The 16,817-nt window shown below is 41.2% G+C and overlaps 1 protein-coding gene and 1 long non-coding RNA gene across 6 annotated transcripts in view; both read right to left on the reverse strand.

Annotated features, from left to right (window-relative positions):
- Window positions 1-16,817, reverse strand: part of ZRANB3 (zinc finger RANBP2-type containing 3) — a 133,135-nt gene that overhangs the window by 55,597 nt on the left and 60,721 nt on the right. For all 5 annotated transcript variants that reach the window (XM_043505037.1, XM_043505038.1, XM_043505040.1 and 2 more), the window contains 2 exons: window positions 10,906-11,077; window positions 5,320-5,448 (listed from right to left, as the gene is read on the reverse strand). In XM_043505037.1, the coding sequence (XP_043360972.1) occupies window positions 5,320-5,448; window positions 10,906-11,077 (301 nt within the window). The remainder of the gene's footprint in view (window positions 1-5,319; window positions 5,449-10,905; window positions 11,078-16,817) is intronic.
- On the reverse strand, window positions 14,774-16,417 carry LOC122458075. The gene is made up of 2 exons (XR_006277908.1): window positions 15,550-16,417; window positions 14,774-15,324 (listed from the first exon to the last, which is right to left on the reverse strand). It is a non-coding gene; the product is annotated as an uncharacterized LOC122458075 (long non-coding RNA).

The raw sequence follows: 16,817 nt of genomic DNA on the forward strand, positions 1-16,817 counted from the left end.
TATAAAAATGTTATAATTGGGCTTTTGTTGAGATTTCAGATGAGTCTCCCCTGACCCTAATGTATTTAAAGAAAGTAAATGGATTTAATTTATATAAAAAAGCAATTCTGAAAGCTTCTTTCAATTATTTGGTCCAAATGTTTTTACTGTTCACTGCTATAAACAATATTTAAGTAGGATTTTTTTTGGATTTTCAACAACAGAAAATACCGATGACTAAATATAATTTTTATAAATATTCAATGTGATGCAAAAGCATAACAGTGTTATGAAAGTTTTCAAATATTTTGCAACTGGATCTCAAGTTTCTCTAAAGATAAAATAAAGAGCACTCAGTTAAGCTTCAGCTATGTTGCCATAGCAAATAGACTAAGTCATAGAACTTTTAATAGTTTCTTTTGGCCTAAGTAGCTTATCTATTATGATTTACCTTTTCAAAGTATTTACAGAAGTAAATGCCTACATTGTTTTTTTAGGAGCTTCACATATAAGGTTAACTTACAATTATTGTAATACTTATTTGAATTCTCTTTCCACATTTGGCAAAGGTAACTATATGCTGCTTTTGACAGTAATTTAACAAGTCTGAAGATACCTGCACTGTAGTTCTGCTAAGCACTTTTCCCACAAAAGGAATGTGGTTTTTAAAAGGGCTTACCAGTATGCAAATTAACCTAGAAAAATATTTCTTTTGTGCCATGTAACTCTTGCTTTTGATTTTTTTAAAAATCAGGAGAGAGCAAGAGAAAGGAAAGTGAAATACAGTAAATAACATTACATTGGCACAGTAGGAAGGCAAATTATTTTCCCCTTGCTAATTTGTTTTGTGTCTCAGTTGAAACAGCTTAGTCAGTGTAGAGTTCCTCCTCTTTATTTGCTTTGACAGGCAGGATGACTATCAACTACCGTGCAGGGTTTTCCCACTATATCTGCCTCATCAAGTTAGATTTCTTTTTATCTAAAAAAAAAAAAAAATAAAAAAACTGTTAATCCATTCTAGCTCCTAACCTAAGAAGGTGAGTCTGGAGGCAAAATCTGCACTATTCCCACATTCACAAAAAGCACGTTAGCCAGAAGGTGATTAGGTAAGGGCTTGTCTACACTACCCCTTGAGGTCGATTTAAGATACACAAGTTCAGCTAGGTGAATAGTGTAGCTGAAGTTGACATACTTAGATCTACTTACCACGGTGTTTTCACTGCGCTAAGTTGACAACTGATGCTCTCCCGTCGACTGCACTTGCGCTTCTCGTTTTGGTGGAGTGCTGGAGTCGATGGGAGAGCGCTCAGCGGTCGATTTATTACGTGTATACTAGACGTATGCTGCATCGACTGCTGCCTGCCAATCCAGCAGGTAGTGTAGACAAGCCCTTAGATGTGAGGGAAGTTTGTTTTTGGAAAGGGAAGAAAAGAAAGTCTTGTCTTGCGATAGCTTTAACAGTCCGCAAATAACAGCGTAGGCATAAGATGATTAGATAGCTGCTGAAAAAAGCTTGGAACTTTGTTACAACCATCACCAGATTAGTGTACAAGGATTCACCCACTGGATATCACCTGCTCTTGGCTTCTGGGTCTGAGCAGAATCTAAGCACTGTCTCAGGCTTTGGACCTCTGGTCACACTTCTGGGGACACATCCTCTAACTAGCACCCAACCCAGAGAGAGAAAACTTTATCCGCCCAACTGCCCAGGCCTGCAACTTGTGCCAGCTCTCCCAAGCAGCTCTTGAACATTCCCAAAGTTTCACTGAAGTTGTTGATCCTCTGACTTACTGTTACCCCCGTTAGGGACTAAGTGACATTGAATGCAAGAGTCAAAAAGACAGTGCAAAGGAATTTCTAAAATAATCACCCTTTATTCATAGAAAACACACAAAAGCTATACAGATCTATGGAAAAATAGCAAAAACCTGCATGCAAACCCCACTCTCAGTTTCCTCACCACTCATAGTCCTTTGGTCAGTCCTTTCAGGGTTCCAAGACCCTCCTTTGCTACTGCCCAGCCTTGCCTTCTGGGCCTGGTCTCCTCTCTCTCTAAAATTGACTGTAAGGAAGTCCTCCTTTTATAAAGGTTCCCACTTAAGGTGACTTTCCTCAGAGTCTTCAAGTCCCTCATTAGATAATCCATTCCTTGGGTATAAGTCCCGCTGAAAAGAAGTTACCTATCCTCCAGTAATCATGGCTGTTCAAGACATTTAGTCAGTGCTGATTCCACTGTTGGTGCCCACCTCATGTGCATGAGATTTTTTTTAATAGTAGTGTGCAGTAGGGCCATGCATGAGCCCTGTGTCGCCTTGTACTCCCATACAAGGGCATTAGGGGCAGGGCAGCCAAGATCCACCTTCATTTCCCTTGCAATTTGAAAGTCAAAAAGCAGGAATAGAAGACAGGTCATGGGATCACACTGACTACATCTTGAAGAAAGACAATTAAAATGTAAGTAACTGTTCTTTCTTGAGTATGTGTCACTGTGAATACCATTGTAGGTGACTGGCGGGCAGTCAGGATGGTGGTAATGAGGAGTTTCAGCTACGTGCGTCGAACAGTGATGAATTTGGCAGATGAGTTCAATGCATAAGTCTTGACAAAGGTCAGTGGGGCACTCCATGTTGCCGTTTTGCAGATATTGGAAATTGGTACATTTCTGAACCAGGCAGAGGATGTTGCTTGAGCTCTGATGGAGTGAGCTTTGATGTTTATTGGGATTATTACATCAGTTAACACAACGAGATACATTTGTAATCCATTCCAGTATCCTCTGTGAGGAGAGGTTTGAACTTGAGAACATGTGCCCATGACTATAAATAGATGGAGCAACAGTCTGAACAATTTGGTCCTATCAGTGTAATAAAGTAATGGTCTTGGATATATCTGGTGTCTTTAATTTATTTTCTTTTGATGCCAAGTATGCCATCAGGAAGAAAACAGGCAGGCTGATTGACTGGTTTAGATGAAATTCTAAAACCACCCTAGGAATGAACTTTGGATAGAGTCTTAGCAACACCTCATCTCTATGGAATTTTGTATAGGGACTCAGGCTTGGCCATAAATGCATAACACTTAGTCTCCTGGCTAAAGCGTTATCCACTAGGAAGATCACCTTCAGATGTGGTGCAGGGAGTAGGTTTGAATGGAGACTCCATCAGTGTCAGGACTAAATTGAAGTCCCAAGTAGGAGTAGGTTCTCTGATCAGTGGGGAAGTGCATAACAGCCCTTTAAGAAACTTTGATACCATGAGAAAAGACTGAGCATGACTATACAGGTGGATGCTAAGCTGAGATTGCTATGAAATATACCTTAGTAGAGATGAACAAGAGGCTATCCTTTATAAGTGCAATAGATAAGGATCTGTGATATTGAGCCTGGATCTGGTCAAGACCACGATGGGCTGGCCATATAAGAACATAAAAACATAAAAATGGCCCTATTGGGTCAGATCAAAGGTCCGTCTAGCCCAGTATCCTGTCTTCTGACAGTGGCCAGTGCCAGGTGCCCCAGAGGGAATGAACAGAACAGGTAATCATCACGTGCTCCATCCCCTGTCGCTCATTCCCAGCTTCTGGCAAACAGAGGCTAGGGACACCATTCCTGCCCATCCTGGCTAATAGCCATTGATGGACCTATCCTCCATGAATATATCTAGTTCTTTTTTGAACCCCTGTTATGGTCTTGGCCTTCACAACATCCTTTGGCAAGGAGTTCCACAGGTTGACTGTGTGTTGTGTGAAGAAATACTTCCTTTTATTTGTTTTAAACCTGCTGCCTATTAATTTAATTTGGTGACCCCTAGTTCTTGTATTATCAGAAGTAATAAATAACACTTTCTTATCTTCTTTCTCTACACCAGTCATGATTTTATAGACCTCCATCATATCGCCTTTTAGCCGTCTCTTTTCCAAGCTGAAAAGTCCCAGTCTTATTAATCTCTCCTCATATGGAAGCCGTTCCAGACCCCTAATAATTTTTGTTGTTCTTTTTTGTTGCCCTTACCATGAACTTCTATTTAAATGGATATATTCTACTCGTGGACACTTTCCTGCTCTGTGCCAGGAATTCTTGGACCTATAAGAAGCAATCTTGGTCAATGGTATTCAATCAGCCAAAAGCCATGCTCTGAGGTCCAGTGACTTCGGGTTCACATGGAGTATCTGGCCATGGTGTTGTGAGATCAGGTTCACGCAGTCTGGGAGCTAGATCAGAGACAGATGGACATGTAGTAGATCTGTCAGCCAAAACTGTCTTGGCCAGTAAGGAGCTACAAGAAATATCATAGCTTTGTTGCCTTTGATTTTGGAAATCACCCTGGGGATTGATGGAAAGGCATACAAGAGGTCTTGAAGCCACTGCACAAGGAAGGTGTCCACTAACAACCTCAGATTCATACCCCTTTTAAATAAAAGTTCTTGCAGTTGGTGTTCATGATGATGGCAAACAGGTCTGTCACCAGAGTCCCTCAAAGACTATTTGTGAGTGGTAACCAAGTGTCTCCTCAGGAAGTCTGCCAGGTTGTTGTTGATATCCGGGAGGTGAAGAGCCCTCTGGGTTATCCTATGCTTGTGGCACCATGTCCAGAGCTTGATGATTTTCAGGCACAGTGATGATGAATGTGTGCCTCCTTGCCCATTTATGTAGTGCACTGTGGAAGGACTGTCCATCAAGATCTATGGAGTTTAGAAGAACAGTTAGGAAGGCCATGCAAGTTAGCCTGAAGGCTCTGAGCTCCAGGAGAAATGTAAATAAAGGAAAGGAATTATTTAAATTCAAAAGATGTTAGGACAAGGAGCAACAGCCTACTGTAAACATAATATGGGGGGGGGGAACTTATTAGTGAGAGCAAATTGGCAGTGAAACTGACTCCCAAGATTGGTCAAAGCACAAGCATTGTCATTGTTGGCATCTAAAAAGACAGATAAAATATTCGATGCAGAATGTCAGACTGAAAGTTCAAATAGTCTCTTCTCGCTAAACATCTGATAATGCTGTTTGGAATTCTGAGATTGAAGAAGTCATGCAAAAGTGCTTTGCCAATTTATTACTCTGCCAGATAGTTTTAGTTTGTGCTTATTATATCAGAGATACCACAAATCATCAAAAACATTTCACATAATTAGCTATCCACCTCTAAAAAAATATGGGAAGTTATGGTGACTGAAGATCACCCAAATGCCCAACTGTCCCAATTCTGTGAAAAAGCATGAAGAGTCCACTAGTTAAGTAGTTACACAGTGGAAGCACACCATATAAAAATAGTAGAAAAAGAGATAATTAAAACATATGATTGAATACATATTTAAAATAAAACTATAAATAGATTTCATTACCTTGGCAATGGCAGTTTGTTTATACATGCGTGTAATCAGACCCATGACTTGAACAAAATGGCTTTCAGTGACATCTGAATTTGGAGCCCTCATTAATTTCTCCCACTCTTCAAAGCTGGTATTCAGTTCCTGAATGGGAGGGAAGAAAAATGTTTAGAGGTACAATATAAATGGAAGAACAATTACTGCTTCTGTGAATCATGTCCTACCTTCCTATCAAAAGGAACGGTAAGGAAGGAGATTATATTCAAAGATGTCAGCTTTTTCATAGAAAAACATCAGTACAGCAGCAAGTCAGTCACATGTTCCTACCAATAATAGAAACTTGTGACAAGCTGTGGGTGAAAATAAAGCTCACTTTGTTAACATTATAAATCAAACATTAAGCACTTTTTATTAAAAAGAAGTACTGAACAAGCAAAAAGAATTCTAATTACATATGAAAGTGAAGCATTAGGAAAATATAATCATGTAACAAAGAACATTAATGGTAAGATTTAGTTTTAGTCAGTCAATCAGCCAAGATGACCTGATGAAACTTATTTAAATAAAAATACAATGTAATCAGCTATCAATCCCTCACAATATTTTCCTTTGTTACAAATAACTAAACAAAAACATTAATTCTACTTGATTGATCTAATGCCATTTATGCTGATTTTCATGTGCTGTTAAATATTTAACAGATATAACTATTTGGTACTCTGGTCACAAGGTCTGGGCACCTTTAAACGTAAGACAGACTCTTGGCCCAGATTACCTCCCCCAATGTAGATGTTAATTCTTGTAGGGCATGGGTATTCCATCTTATCCCTTTTAGCATCCAGATGTGAGCCCAGGGTAGGGAAAGACAGACACACTTGTGAGAGTTGCATTAGAGGTAGGTGTTTGACGCCTTCTGACACTCATTCCCTAGAACTCTTGCTCCCAATCCTACGACATGCACAAACTGCAGTGTGACTTGGGGAAGGGGTCTTATGGGAGGGAATGTTTGTGTATAAGGAAGGAATGGGGTGACTTGTGGAGGGAGAATAGGGGAATGGGAATTTAACTTTTAATTGAGAGTGGAAGAAAATTTAAAAAAAACCCAACAACTGAATAAATTAAACAGATGTATAAAATAGGAATGTAAAATATTTAACCGGTTAGCATTAGTCTTAATGGTTAACTCACCTTAAATGTTAACTCCCGGGCCAGCTGGGAGGCCGGCGGATCACAGCAGCCCTGCGCCAGCCGAAGCTGCCCCAGCTATGCCACCCAGGCACAGCAGCCCCAACCGCATCTCCCACTCAGCTGGAGCAGCACCCCCCAGCTGCACCGTTCAGCCCCTTAATCAGTTAACCATTTAAATGAAATATTTTTAAATCAATTAAACAGTTAACTTTTAAAATGGTATTTACATCCCTAATATAAAATGGAATATACTTATAAAACAACAGTGAATAGACCAGGGTTGGGGATAAATAATCATTTTAATAATTTGATGGGAAAGAAATGGAGACAAAACTTTTAAAAGGAGAAAAATATTTGCTACCTTTGTTACTATTATTAAAAAAGCCAAATCAAAATCAGAAATAGTGAAGAAATTCACACACAATATAATACCCCATTATTTTCTTCTAATACAAGGTCTTATCATAATTTTTGGGAAACGGACAATTTTAACAGGGTTTATTTCATGTCCTCAAACTCACTTTACATGTAAATGTGTGGTATGAAAAAAATAATTCCAGAGTATACAAAATCGTCCATTGGGAACTTTAGTACACTACAACAGTTATCATGAGACTAGGGTCTGAAAACAGACTACCTCAACCACAACCCAAATAAGTCTGAGATAGAATCATACAATCATAGGACCGGAAGGGAGCTCGAGAGGTCATCTAGTCCAGTCCCCTGCACTCCTGGCAGGACTATTATCTAGACCATATCTGACAGGTGTTTGTCTAACCTGCTCTTAAAAATCTTCAATGATGGAGATTCCACAACCTTCCTAGGCAGTTTATTCCAGTGCTTAACCACCCTGACAGTTAGGAAGTTTTTCCTAATTTCCAACCTAAACCATCCTTGCTGCAATTTAAGCCCATTGCTTTTTGTCCTCAGAGATTAAGAAGAACAATTTTTCTCCCTCCCCCTTGTAACAACCTTTTATGTACTTGAAAACTGCTATCATGTCCCCTTTCAGTCTTCTCTTCTCCACACTAAACCCAATTTTTTCAGTCTTCCCTCATAGGTCTTGTTTTCTAAACCTTAAATCATTTTTGTTGCTCTTCTCTGGACCTTCTCCAATTTGTCCACATCCTTCCTGAAATGTGGTGCCCAGAACTGGACATAATACTCCAGTTTAGGCCTAATCAGCATGGAGTAGAGCAGAAGAATTACTTCTCGCTTACAACACTCCTGCCTAAACCTCCCAGAGGATGTTTTTTGCAATAGTGTTCCATTGTTGACTCATATTTAATTTGTGATCCACTATGACTCCCTAATCCATTTGTGTAGTATTCCTTTCTATGCAGTCATTTTCCATTTTGTATGTGTGCAACTGATTGTTCATTCCTAAGTGGAGTGTTTTGCATTTGTCCTTATTGAATTTCATTCTATTTACTTCAGACCATTTCTCCAGTTTGTCCAGATCATTTTGAATTTTAATTCTATCCTTCAAAGCACTTGCAACCCCTCCCAGCTAGGTAACATCCATGAACTTTATAAGTGTACTTTCTATCCTATTATCTAAATCATTGTTTAAGATATTGAACAGAACTGGACCCAGAACTGATCCCTGCAGGATCCCACTTGATTGTGAACCACTGGTAACTACTCTGTGGGAACAGTTTTCCAATCAGTTGTGCACCCACCTCATTGTAGCTCCAGCTAAAATTGTATTTTCCTAGTTTGTTTATGAGAAGGTCATGTGAGACAGTATCAAAAGCCTTACTAAAATCAAAATATACCAAATCTACCACTTCCCCTCTATCCACAAGGCTTATTACCCTGTCAAAGCTATTAGGTCGATTTGACATAATTTGTTCTTGACAAATCCACGCGGACTTATCACATTATCTTCTAGGTGTTTGCAAATTGATTGCTTAATTATTTGCTCCATTATCTTTCTGGATACTGAAGTTAAGCTGACCGGTTTGTAATTCTCTGGGTTGTCATTTCCCTTTTTATAGATTGGCACTATATTTGCCCTTTTGCAGTGCTCTGGAATCTCTCCCATCTTCCATGACTTTTCAAAGATAATCGCTAATGGCTGAGATATCGCCTCAGTCAGCTCCTTGAGTATTTTAGGATACATTTCATCAGGCCTGATGCAGCCCGAGCCCTGGGACCCTCCCACCCCACAGGGTTCTAGAACCTGAGCTCCAGCCCTACTCCAGAAGTCTACACAGCAGTGAAACAGCCCCACAGCTGGAACTCCGCAAGCCCAAGTCAGCTGGCATGGGCCAGCATGGGTTTTTCTTTGCTGTGTAGACATACCGTGAGGCCCTTTCCCTCATTTTGTCAGCTCTGTTGACTCAGTCAGTCTCCCAGAACCCATTAAACTAGCTGTTCTATCCCAGTCTTTGCTGGTCCTACCCTAACCTTGCTTTATACACTCTCCACAAAGTTAAAAGAAAACCCAGTTGATGGATCATACTGAAAATCCTTTCAAGGGTTATACATTAAGTTTGGGGAAAGTTATTAGAAAGGATAGCAGAGATTATACTGACAGCCCTAATTGTATTTTTAAATCTCGATGTGCACCTAGATGCACAGGTAGCAGCTACACAGCCAAGAGCACTTTAGTTTATAAACAGCAAGAAGAGTCTTTTTCTTTTTTATGTACCTTTTCCTACAGTTTACTCATGTGTATGTCAACTCGAGACTATTTTACTGCAACACACTGTACTGTTTGAGAGTACTCTGAAACTGAATGTGACTGTCCACTTATTAAGTCATGCACCATCACGCAGAGAACCAGAGCACTGGTTGTGCAAGAAGAGAGAGTGGGGAAAAGTGCTGGCCAGGCATTTTCTGTTGAAGGATTGTCAGGTTTGGAACGCTCTCACCTCTTGGTCTGCTAGAACCCAGATTTGTTAGCTTTTGGGGAACACCACAAACTCATATTTATTCTTGGGAATTAGAGGAAGAGACTGGTTGTTGGGATGCGTATACTAGGTCTTTGGATGGGCTGCAATTAAGGAGACATGCTTTTTGTTATAATTACTGATTGTCCCACAGATGTATTAAAGAACTTATTGGTTTAATTTTAATAAAGTTCCTGACAGATTAGAATGTACACTAAAAAGAGACAAAATACTAAACCCTGGGCAAGTTACTGACGTTTATAATTTTAGATCAGAATATTTGATTATGTGTAAAATGTGAGATTTTGAAAAAGACTGCAACTCTTGCTGGTGAATATAAAACCACTAGTCATGAACTAATTGTGTATGAAATTTCTTTCAGTGAACTACCCAATAAACACTGCAATTAAATGTATTACTGTACTTTTAAGTGTTGTAGTCATTGCAAATATGCAGATTAAATTTCTTGTACTGAGGGGTTATTCAATTTTTGTAACATAACTTAATTTGGCAAAATATAGGCGAGAGAGAGAATTAAAACAACCAATGTGTGCTAATAAGTGTAATTAGACAATTTTGTGAGGTAATCTATAAGAGACATTTCAAATTAATACAAATGAACCCTTAACTGCAGTTACTTCAATATATTCTCCTATATTTACTCCTCTTATAGTGAAGCTTAATTTTTTGTTTGTTTGTGTTTATACTGAACATTTAGAGTTCAAGTATTCTTTTGGAATGCAGTACCTGTTACCTACTGGTACCAGATAGTGTTAATCCACTTAAAATGCAGCACTTATCACCTCTCTCTTTGAGGAAAGTATGAGTAAAAATCCCTGGCTCAGGGTTTTGCTGCAAATATTCCCAATAGGAAGAGAAGAGGCAGTCTTGTTCTCTGTTCTTCAGGGAGTGAAGATACAGCCTTGTAGTGTCTCCACCCTCCACACCAGACATTCTGAGGATGAAGAGGATGGGATCTTTTCTGTACCTCTAATACTGGTAAAATTCTGCTTATAAAGTGAAGTGTTTTTGTGGAAGGGAAACGCTTCACTATGAATTTTGGGTCCTGCACCATTTCAGGTGATGAAAACATTGCTATTGACTTCAGTGGAGCTGGATCAGGTCCTGTAAGAGAGAGGTGAGTATGCACATATATTTTATTATATGATACCAACAATTTATTTAAAATCCTAACACATTCTAATGTAATTACTGTATGTGGTAGACTACATCATAGTGTATTATGTATGGCTCTTTTGGGGCAAGCTTCATAGACTGCTTGTGACTTCATCACCCATAGTAATGCAGTCACCTCATACTCATGGTGATAAAACCTATGCCCTATTATTTTATTTTTATGTGTAACAAACATACACTATATATAAATTCATGTTCATTATATACAAAAATATATTCCAAATAATTCAGATAAAAAAGGATAGTAAACACAGTTAGATATTACTGCTAGCAAAAAGTTTGTTAGATATTTAAAAATATTGAATGAGAGTCATTTCACCTTAGCTGCAGCTTTTGGGAGATCAAATGGAATGCGTTGTCTAATTTTGGGAGGCAACTGGGTTAGAACTTCATTCTTCAAGCGTCTGATCATTATGTTACTTAACAACTGATGTAATTCATCTAAGTTTGAAGCCCCTCTGCAGTCCCATAGAGTTCTTTTACCAAAAAACCTGAGAATGAGAGAGGGGTGATGAAACTTGTTCTTTAACTTGAATCAACAATTTCTTTCGTACACATCTGATTTTATAACATGGGGCAAGATACCCATGTGTGTCAGAGCCATACTCAGTGTACTTGGGTGTGAGGCACAGGTGGCTCTCCATTTCATTTCTGCCTCTCCACAATCCTAGAGGCTGGCAGGAACCAAAGTGGCCAAGAACAAGTTAGAGCAGTCTAGGGGCTGCTTTAATTTGCACCAACAGATAAGGAGCGTCTCCACCAGCCAGGAGTATATTAAACTCTGCCCTGCCAAGGTTGGAGGTCCACACTGAGCAGCCACCGAGCAGCATGTCTAGGATAGTGCATCTCAGCTTTGTGCATTAGAGGCATCAGGTGGGGTAAAGGTTTCTGGCACCTCTGGAGGTGAGGAAGGGATTGTTTTGTTTTAATTGTTTCACTGTTGCTGTTGAATTGCCTTACACCCCCCATCCCCTTTCAGCCCATTGTTTTGTACCCATTCCCTTACCTAATAGTCTTTTGTATAAATGATCTCAGAACTCCTCTGTGTACAATTGGGTTTTTGTGTTAGGGGCTTCCGGATCTGCATAAGCAAAAGGGTGGGTGGGGGTGTCTAGGCCTGACCCAAAGAGAAATAGGTGCTACCAGCACATGTGCCAGTGCAGAGATGGGGAGGGGGTAATTTGGTACAGTTCTTTCCTGATTGCAAATGCAGCACAGCCAATACAGAGGATGATCACTGTTTTGGCTCTGTTGCTGTAAATGTCCTAAGAAATGCTAAAGGCAGGCCAAAGATTGAGAAAATCTTACTCTTGTTCCAAGAATTTTAACAACCCGCTTTTCTCCTTAAGAGTCTCTGTTCCCTGAGTGAATGATTAAGTGTCACCCCAACTGCCACGTAACCTTTGAGCCCCCCACGTTCCATCTGAACACTCCCCATGCATCACCTCTTTTGAACCCCTCTTAGTGCTATTTAACCAGCAGGGAAGATGGAAAGGGGTCTTCCACACTGCCCCCCCTTTCTGTTTTTTCCTTTATTCTCACTCCTTTTCTATCATGCTGGCCAGGAGATGAGTGGGACAAGTAGCATGACAAATTCCATCAAGATTTCATCAACTCTGAAGAGCTGCCCAACAAACACGTGCCCAGGATAGGAGTATATTGAAAACATCTGAAAGAATTTACAGTTCAGCAGCATTTTATTCTGCTGTCTAGAATCAGCTTAGGAAGGGACACAGAGACTCATTTCTGAGCTGGTGAAGTATGATCATACTGTGAGGATGATGTATTCAGGAGGAAGATGCTGGCTACACCACTATTTGCACACTTCCTGTCCCTCTCTCCCATATTTATTTACCGAGTACTATATATACAATCCCTAGAAGACACTTTTTCTGTCCTAGTTAGAGTCAAGGTGCTACCATTTTATTCATGTAAGTGAGAGAGGGGGAAAGTTAAGTTAAGAAATGGTAAGCAAAAAATTCAGACTCCTTCCAGACCTTCTACCTTCAGAAAGAGGTGACCCTGAATATCCAAGTCGAAGGATATGCATGGTAAATACAACATAAAAATATTAAATCAAGCTTAAACATCATAGAACATTTTTATTTCAGCCCAATCATAAAGACAATGTTTATTTTGAGCATGGCAGACCACCACTCAGTTTGATTTTTTGCACATTTATGGTATTCCAAAAATAAAATCATTATCCAGAATTGAATAGCTAACCACACTGTACATCCCACACACATTTGTGGTGTGAAAATTTCACATTCACACAGTCAAAACACTTTAGAAAAAACAAAGTTACTCTGTCTGGATATCAGATAAAGCTGTTTCATGGCATCTCAAATGCTGAAAAAAAAACATAAGCCGGGGGTAAAACAAAAAGTTGTTTTGGGAAAATGGAATCTTAGAATATGAATTTTTATAAGAATACCATCCAAGTGAAAGTCAAGTTATCTGGCAAAATGAATTCCGTTAAGTAACAGAAATGTGTCTTCATAAGTCTGAGGTTCCAGAAATGTACATAAAGTTGAGAGCTAACATAACCACACCAGTGATAAAGACAACCATTCAGAATGGCACAAAATTAATTTGTGGTATAACAAGGTTTTATAGATTAAGTTCTGAAAAAAACAATTATTTAACCACAGTTTCTTAGCAAATCTGTTTCTGAGCAACTCCTCTTTCTTTTCTACTTTTAGAATACATCTAGAGAAACTGATTCTTAAATAAAAGAAAAAGAGATTGAGAGAGCGAGAGAGAGAGAAATGTCTAGGGCACTGGACTAGAACTCAGGATACCTAGGTTCAATTCCCAGCTCAGCTACAGATACCCCATGTGAGCCTGGGCAAGACACTGTGTCTCAGTTCCTCATCTGTAAATTAGGGCAATCTCACATGGGTGTTGTGAGAATACAATACATTAGTGGTTATGAGATGATCAGTGATGAGGGAAATAAATAGCTGGATAGGTAGTCTAGCACAGGACTGGGGGGCCTGGACCTCCCAAGTTTTAAAGCTAGCTTTAAAACTAACTCAAAATATTTACTTTCTTCACTCCCCTGAATGGATAATTTACTCCTGGGGGAATTCTGTGCCACTGCACATGCGCAGAATTTATTGCAGATTTCTTTGCTTCCCTGCAGAAAAACGACTTTTTGATGGGCAAGCAAAAGGAAGCCAGCAGTATTTTTCGGGTGCCCAGGGCAGCCAGCAGAGAGGTAAATCACTGTGGGGCAGAGGGCGGGACTGGGGAAAATCCATCTGGTGGCTCCTAACCAGCTGTTAGCCCCAGCTGGGCTGGGGAGGACGGGACTTCCTCTTCCCCTGCATGGCATCTGGGGCTGTGTCAGACCCACCCCAGATTTCTCCCCCGGCTGTAGGAAGTTCTGCAAACTCCCCCTGACCCTGTACTTCCTGTACCCATTGCTCCTCAGCTGCAGGGGAGAGATCCCCCATCTGCCCAACCCCCGTGCATCCAGACTCCTCATACATAGACTCTCCCGCCGAGCCTCATCCCTTCCCCATCCCGCACCCAGAACCCCCCCGATAAGCCTCACTCCCCCTGCACCTGGATCACCCCAATGAGCCACCCGGCATCTGGATCCCCACCATACCGAGCCCCAATCAACTGCACTTGGATCCCCACCCTACTGAGTCCCATTCCCTCAGCATCTGGACCCCACTACTGAACCTCCCACACTGAGACCACCCTGCAGAGCTCTATCCCCCTCCACCCCAACACCCCTCCTGCTGAGCCCCAACTACCTTCATCTGGACCCCCCTACGGAGTCCCATTATGGTTGCACCCAGAACCCCCCAACAAGCCCCTGTGCATCCCCCGTACTTGGATTCCACACCTGGATTTCCCCACACTAAGCCCCTCCACAGTTTGAGCCTGCCTTGCTGAGCCTGCCTGCCCACACCTGGTGCACCTTGCACAGAGGGGCATGCCCTGGGGTGTTTCTGGGGCAAGCCCAGTCCTTGCGCTGTGTCAGGGTTGGGTGCAGCTTCACTGCTGAGTCCGTGTCCCGGGGGCAGGCTGCACAGTTATCTCCCACTGCTGTGCAGCCAGTGGTCTGTGCTCTCCAATGCCATGCTAGAGTCTCCACATGTATTTGACAAATAAAATTTGCAGAATTTTGCAAAATTTTAAAATATTGTGTGCAGAATTTTTATTTTTTGGGTGCAGAATTTTTAATTTTTTGGCACAGAATGCCCTCAGGAGTAATAATTTGTTTATAAAGCACTTTGAAGTAGTATTATTACTATTAGAGCTGCCCAAGGCTCAGGAATTACAGGTGAAAAAAGGTTGTTTACCTGTTCTGTAACTGTTGTTCTTCAAGAAGTGGATGAAGATTTGTATTCTACTCAAGTGTGTTCACACCTAACACATAGGAGCAAGAGACTTTCCTGCAGCAGTGCCTGTCAGGGCAGTACAAATCCCCTATGCCTCCCTGTGACCCCTCCTGAAGCTATAGAAGGGCAACGCTGCTCCAAATCCCCTCAATTCCTTTGCACTGGAGAAGCAGCTAAGGGTATATCTACACTGCAATAAAAAGCTCTGTGGCACTGAGTCTCAGAGCCTGTGTCAAATTAATTGGGATCTTGAGCTGCAGAGCTAAAACTAGCAGTGTAGGCATTCAGGCTCAGGATGGACCTGAGGCTTTGAAACCCTCTGTGACATTGAGACAGAAATGGTTAAGCAATTATAGGCTAAATGACCCACATTCAACCTTTAAAAAGAAAAGGAGTACTTGTGGCACCTTAGAGACTAACAAATTTATTAGAGCATAAGCTTTCGTGAGCTACAGCTCACTTCATCGGATGCATTCATCTGTAGCTCACGAAAGCTTATGCTCTAATAAATTTGTTAGTCTAAAAGGTGCCCCAAGTACTTCTTTTCTTTTTGTGAATACAGACTAACATGGCTGCTACTCTGAAACCTGTCATCATTCAACCTTTAGAGACATGTGAGAAAAGCATGTCAATGGTAATTAGGGACATTTCATAATGTTAGATAAACTAGAGCTTTGAAATGCAAACCTGTATTGTAAGAGAATTAAGGGTAATACTAATTGTATGTATTAACTAACATCTTGTCAGATGTTAACCATGTAAATAGACGGTTCCTGTCTGTTACTACTATTGATTCAAGGATCAAAAAGAGAATATTAACATCTATATGAAACCTGAATGTCATAATATTATTATCTATATTTTTCTTTTAAGTTTACTACAAACTGTCTTTGAACTACTTAATGGATAATTACCTTATGTTGATGAATGAAACTAGTTACCACATAGGAAATAGGAGGTTCTACTTCAAAGCCACAATGCTGCACCTAAGGAAAGCTATAAAAAAAACTCTTGGGCCCTGATCCTGTATCTCAGATCTGCTTAAGATTCATCAGGGGAAGTTTGAGACATAAGAACATAGGAACAGCCATACTGGGTCAGACCAAAGGTCCATCAAGCCCAGTATCCTGTCCTCTGACAGTGGCCAATGGCAGGTGCCCCAAGGGAATGAACAGACAGGTCATCATCAAGTGATCCACGCCCTGCCACGCAATCCCAGCTTTGGGCAAACAAGAGACACAAGACTGAGGTCCCCAGCTCCAGTCTGGGTAACCATGATATTCGACATTAGACTATAACCTATGGAACTAATTCTGAAGGAACTTTTGCAACTTTGAAGCTCACCATCTCTACTACGAAACTGACTTAAGAACTTTATTTATATCTGTATGTATCAGGGGTGGGCAAACTTTTTGGTCCGAGGGCCACATCTGGGTATGGAAATTGTATGGCAGGCCCAGAATGCTCACAAAATTGGGGTTGGGGTGCGGGGAGGGGAGGGCTCTGGCTGGGGGTGCGGGCTCTAGGGTGGGGCCAGAAATGAGGAGTTCAGGGTGCGAGAGGGGGCTCCGGGCTGGGGCAGGGAGGGGGGTGTGTGTGTGTGTGTGTGTGGTGTGCGTGTGGAGGGGGAAAGGGCTCCAGCTGGGGGTGTAGGCTCTGGGGTGGGGCTGGGAATAAGGGGTTTGGGGTGCAGAAGGGTGCTCTGGGCTGAGATCGAGGGGTTCGGAGGGCAGGATGGGGGTCAGGGCTGGGGCAGGGTTGCGGGAGGGGCTTAGGGGTGCAGGCTCCAGGTGGTGCTTACCTTAAGCAGCTCCTGGAAGCAGCGGCAGGTCCCCACTCCGGCTCCAGCAGGTGCTTACCTCAAGCAGCT

This window comes from Dermochelys coriacea, chromosome 11 (genome assembly GCF_009764565.3).
Source record: "Dermochelys coriacea isolate rDerCor1 chromosome 11, rDerCor1.pri.v4, whole genome shotgun sequence".
Taxonomy (NCBI): domain Eukaryota; kingdom Metazoa; phylum Chordata; order Testudines; family Dermochelyidae; genus Dermochelys; species Dermochelys coriacea.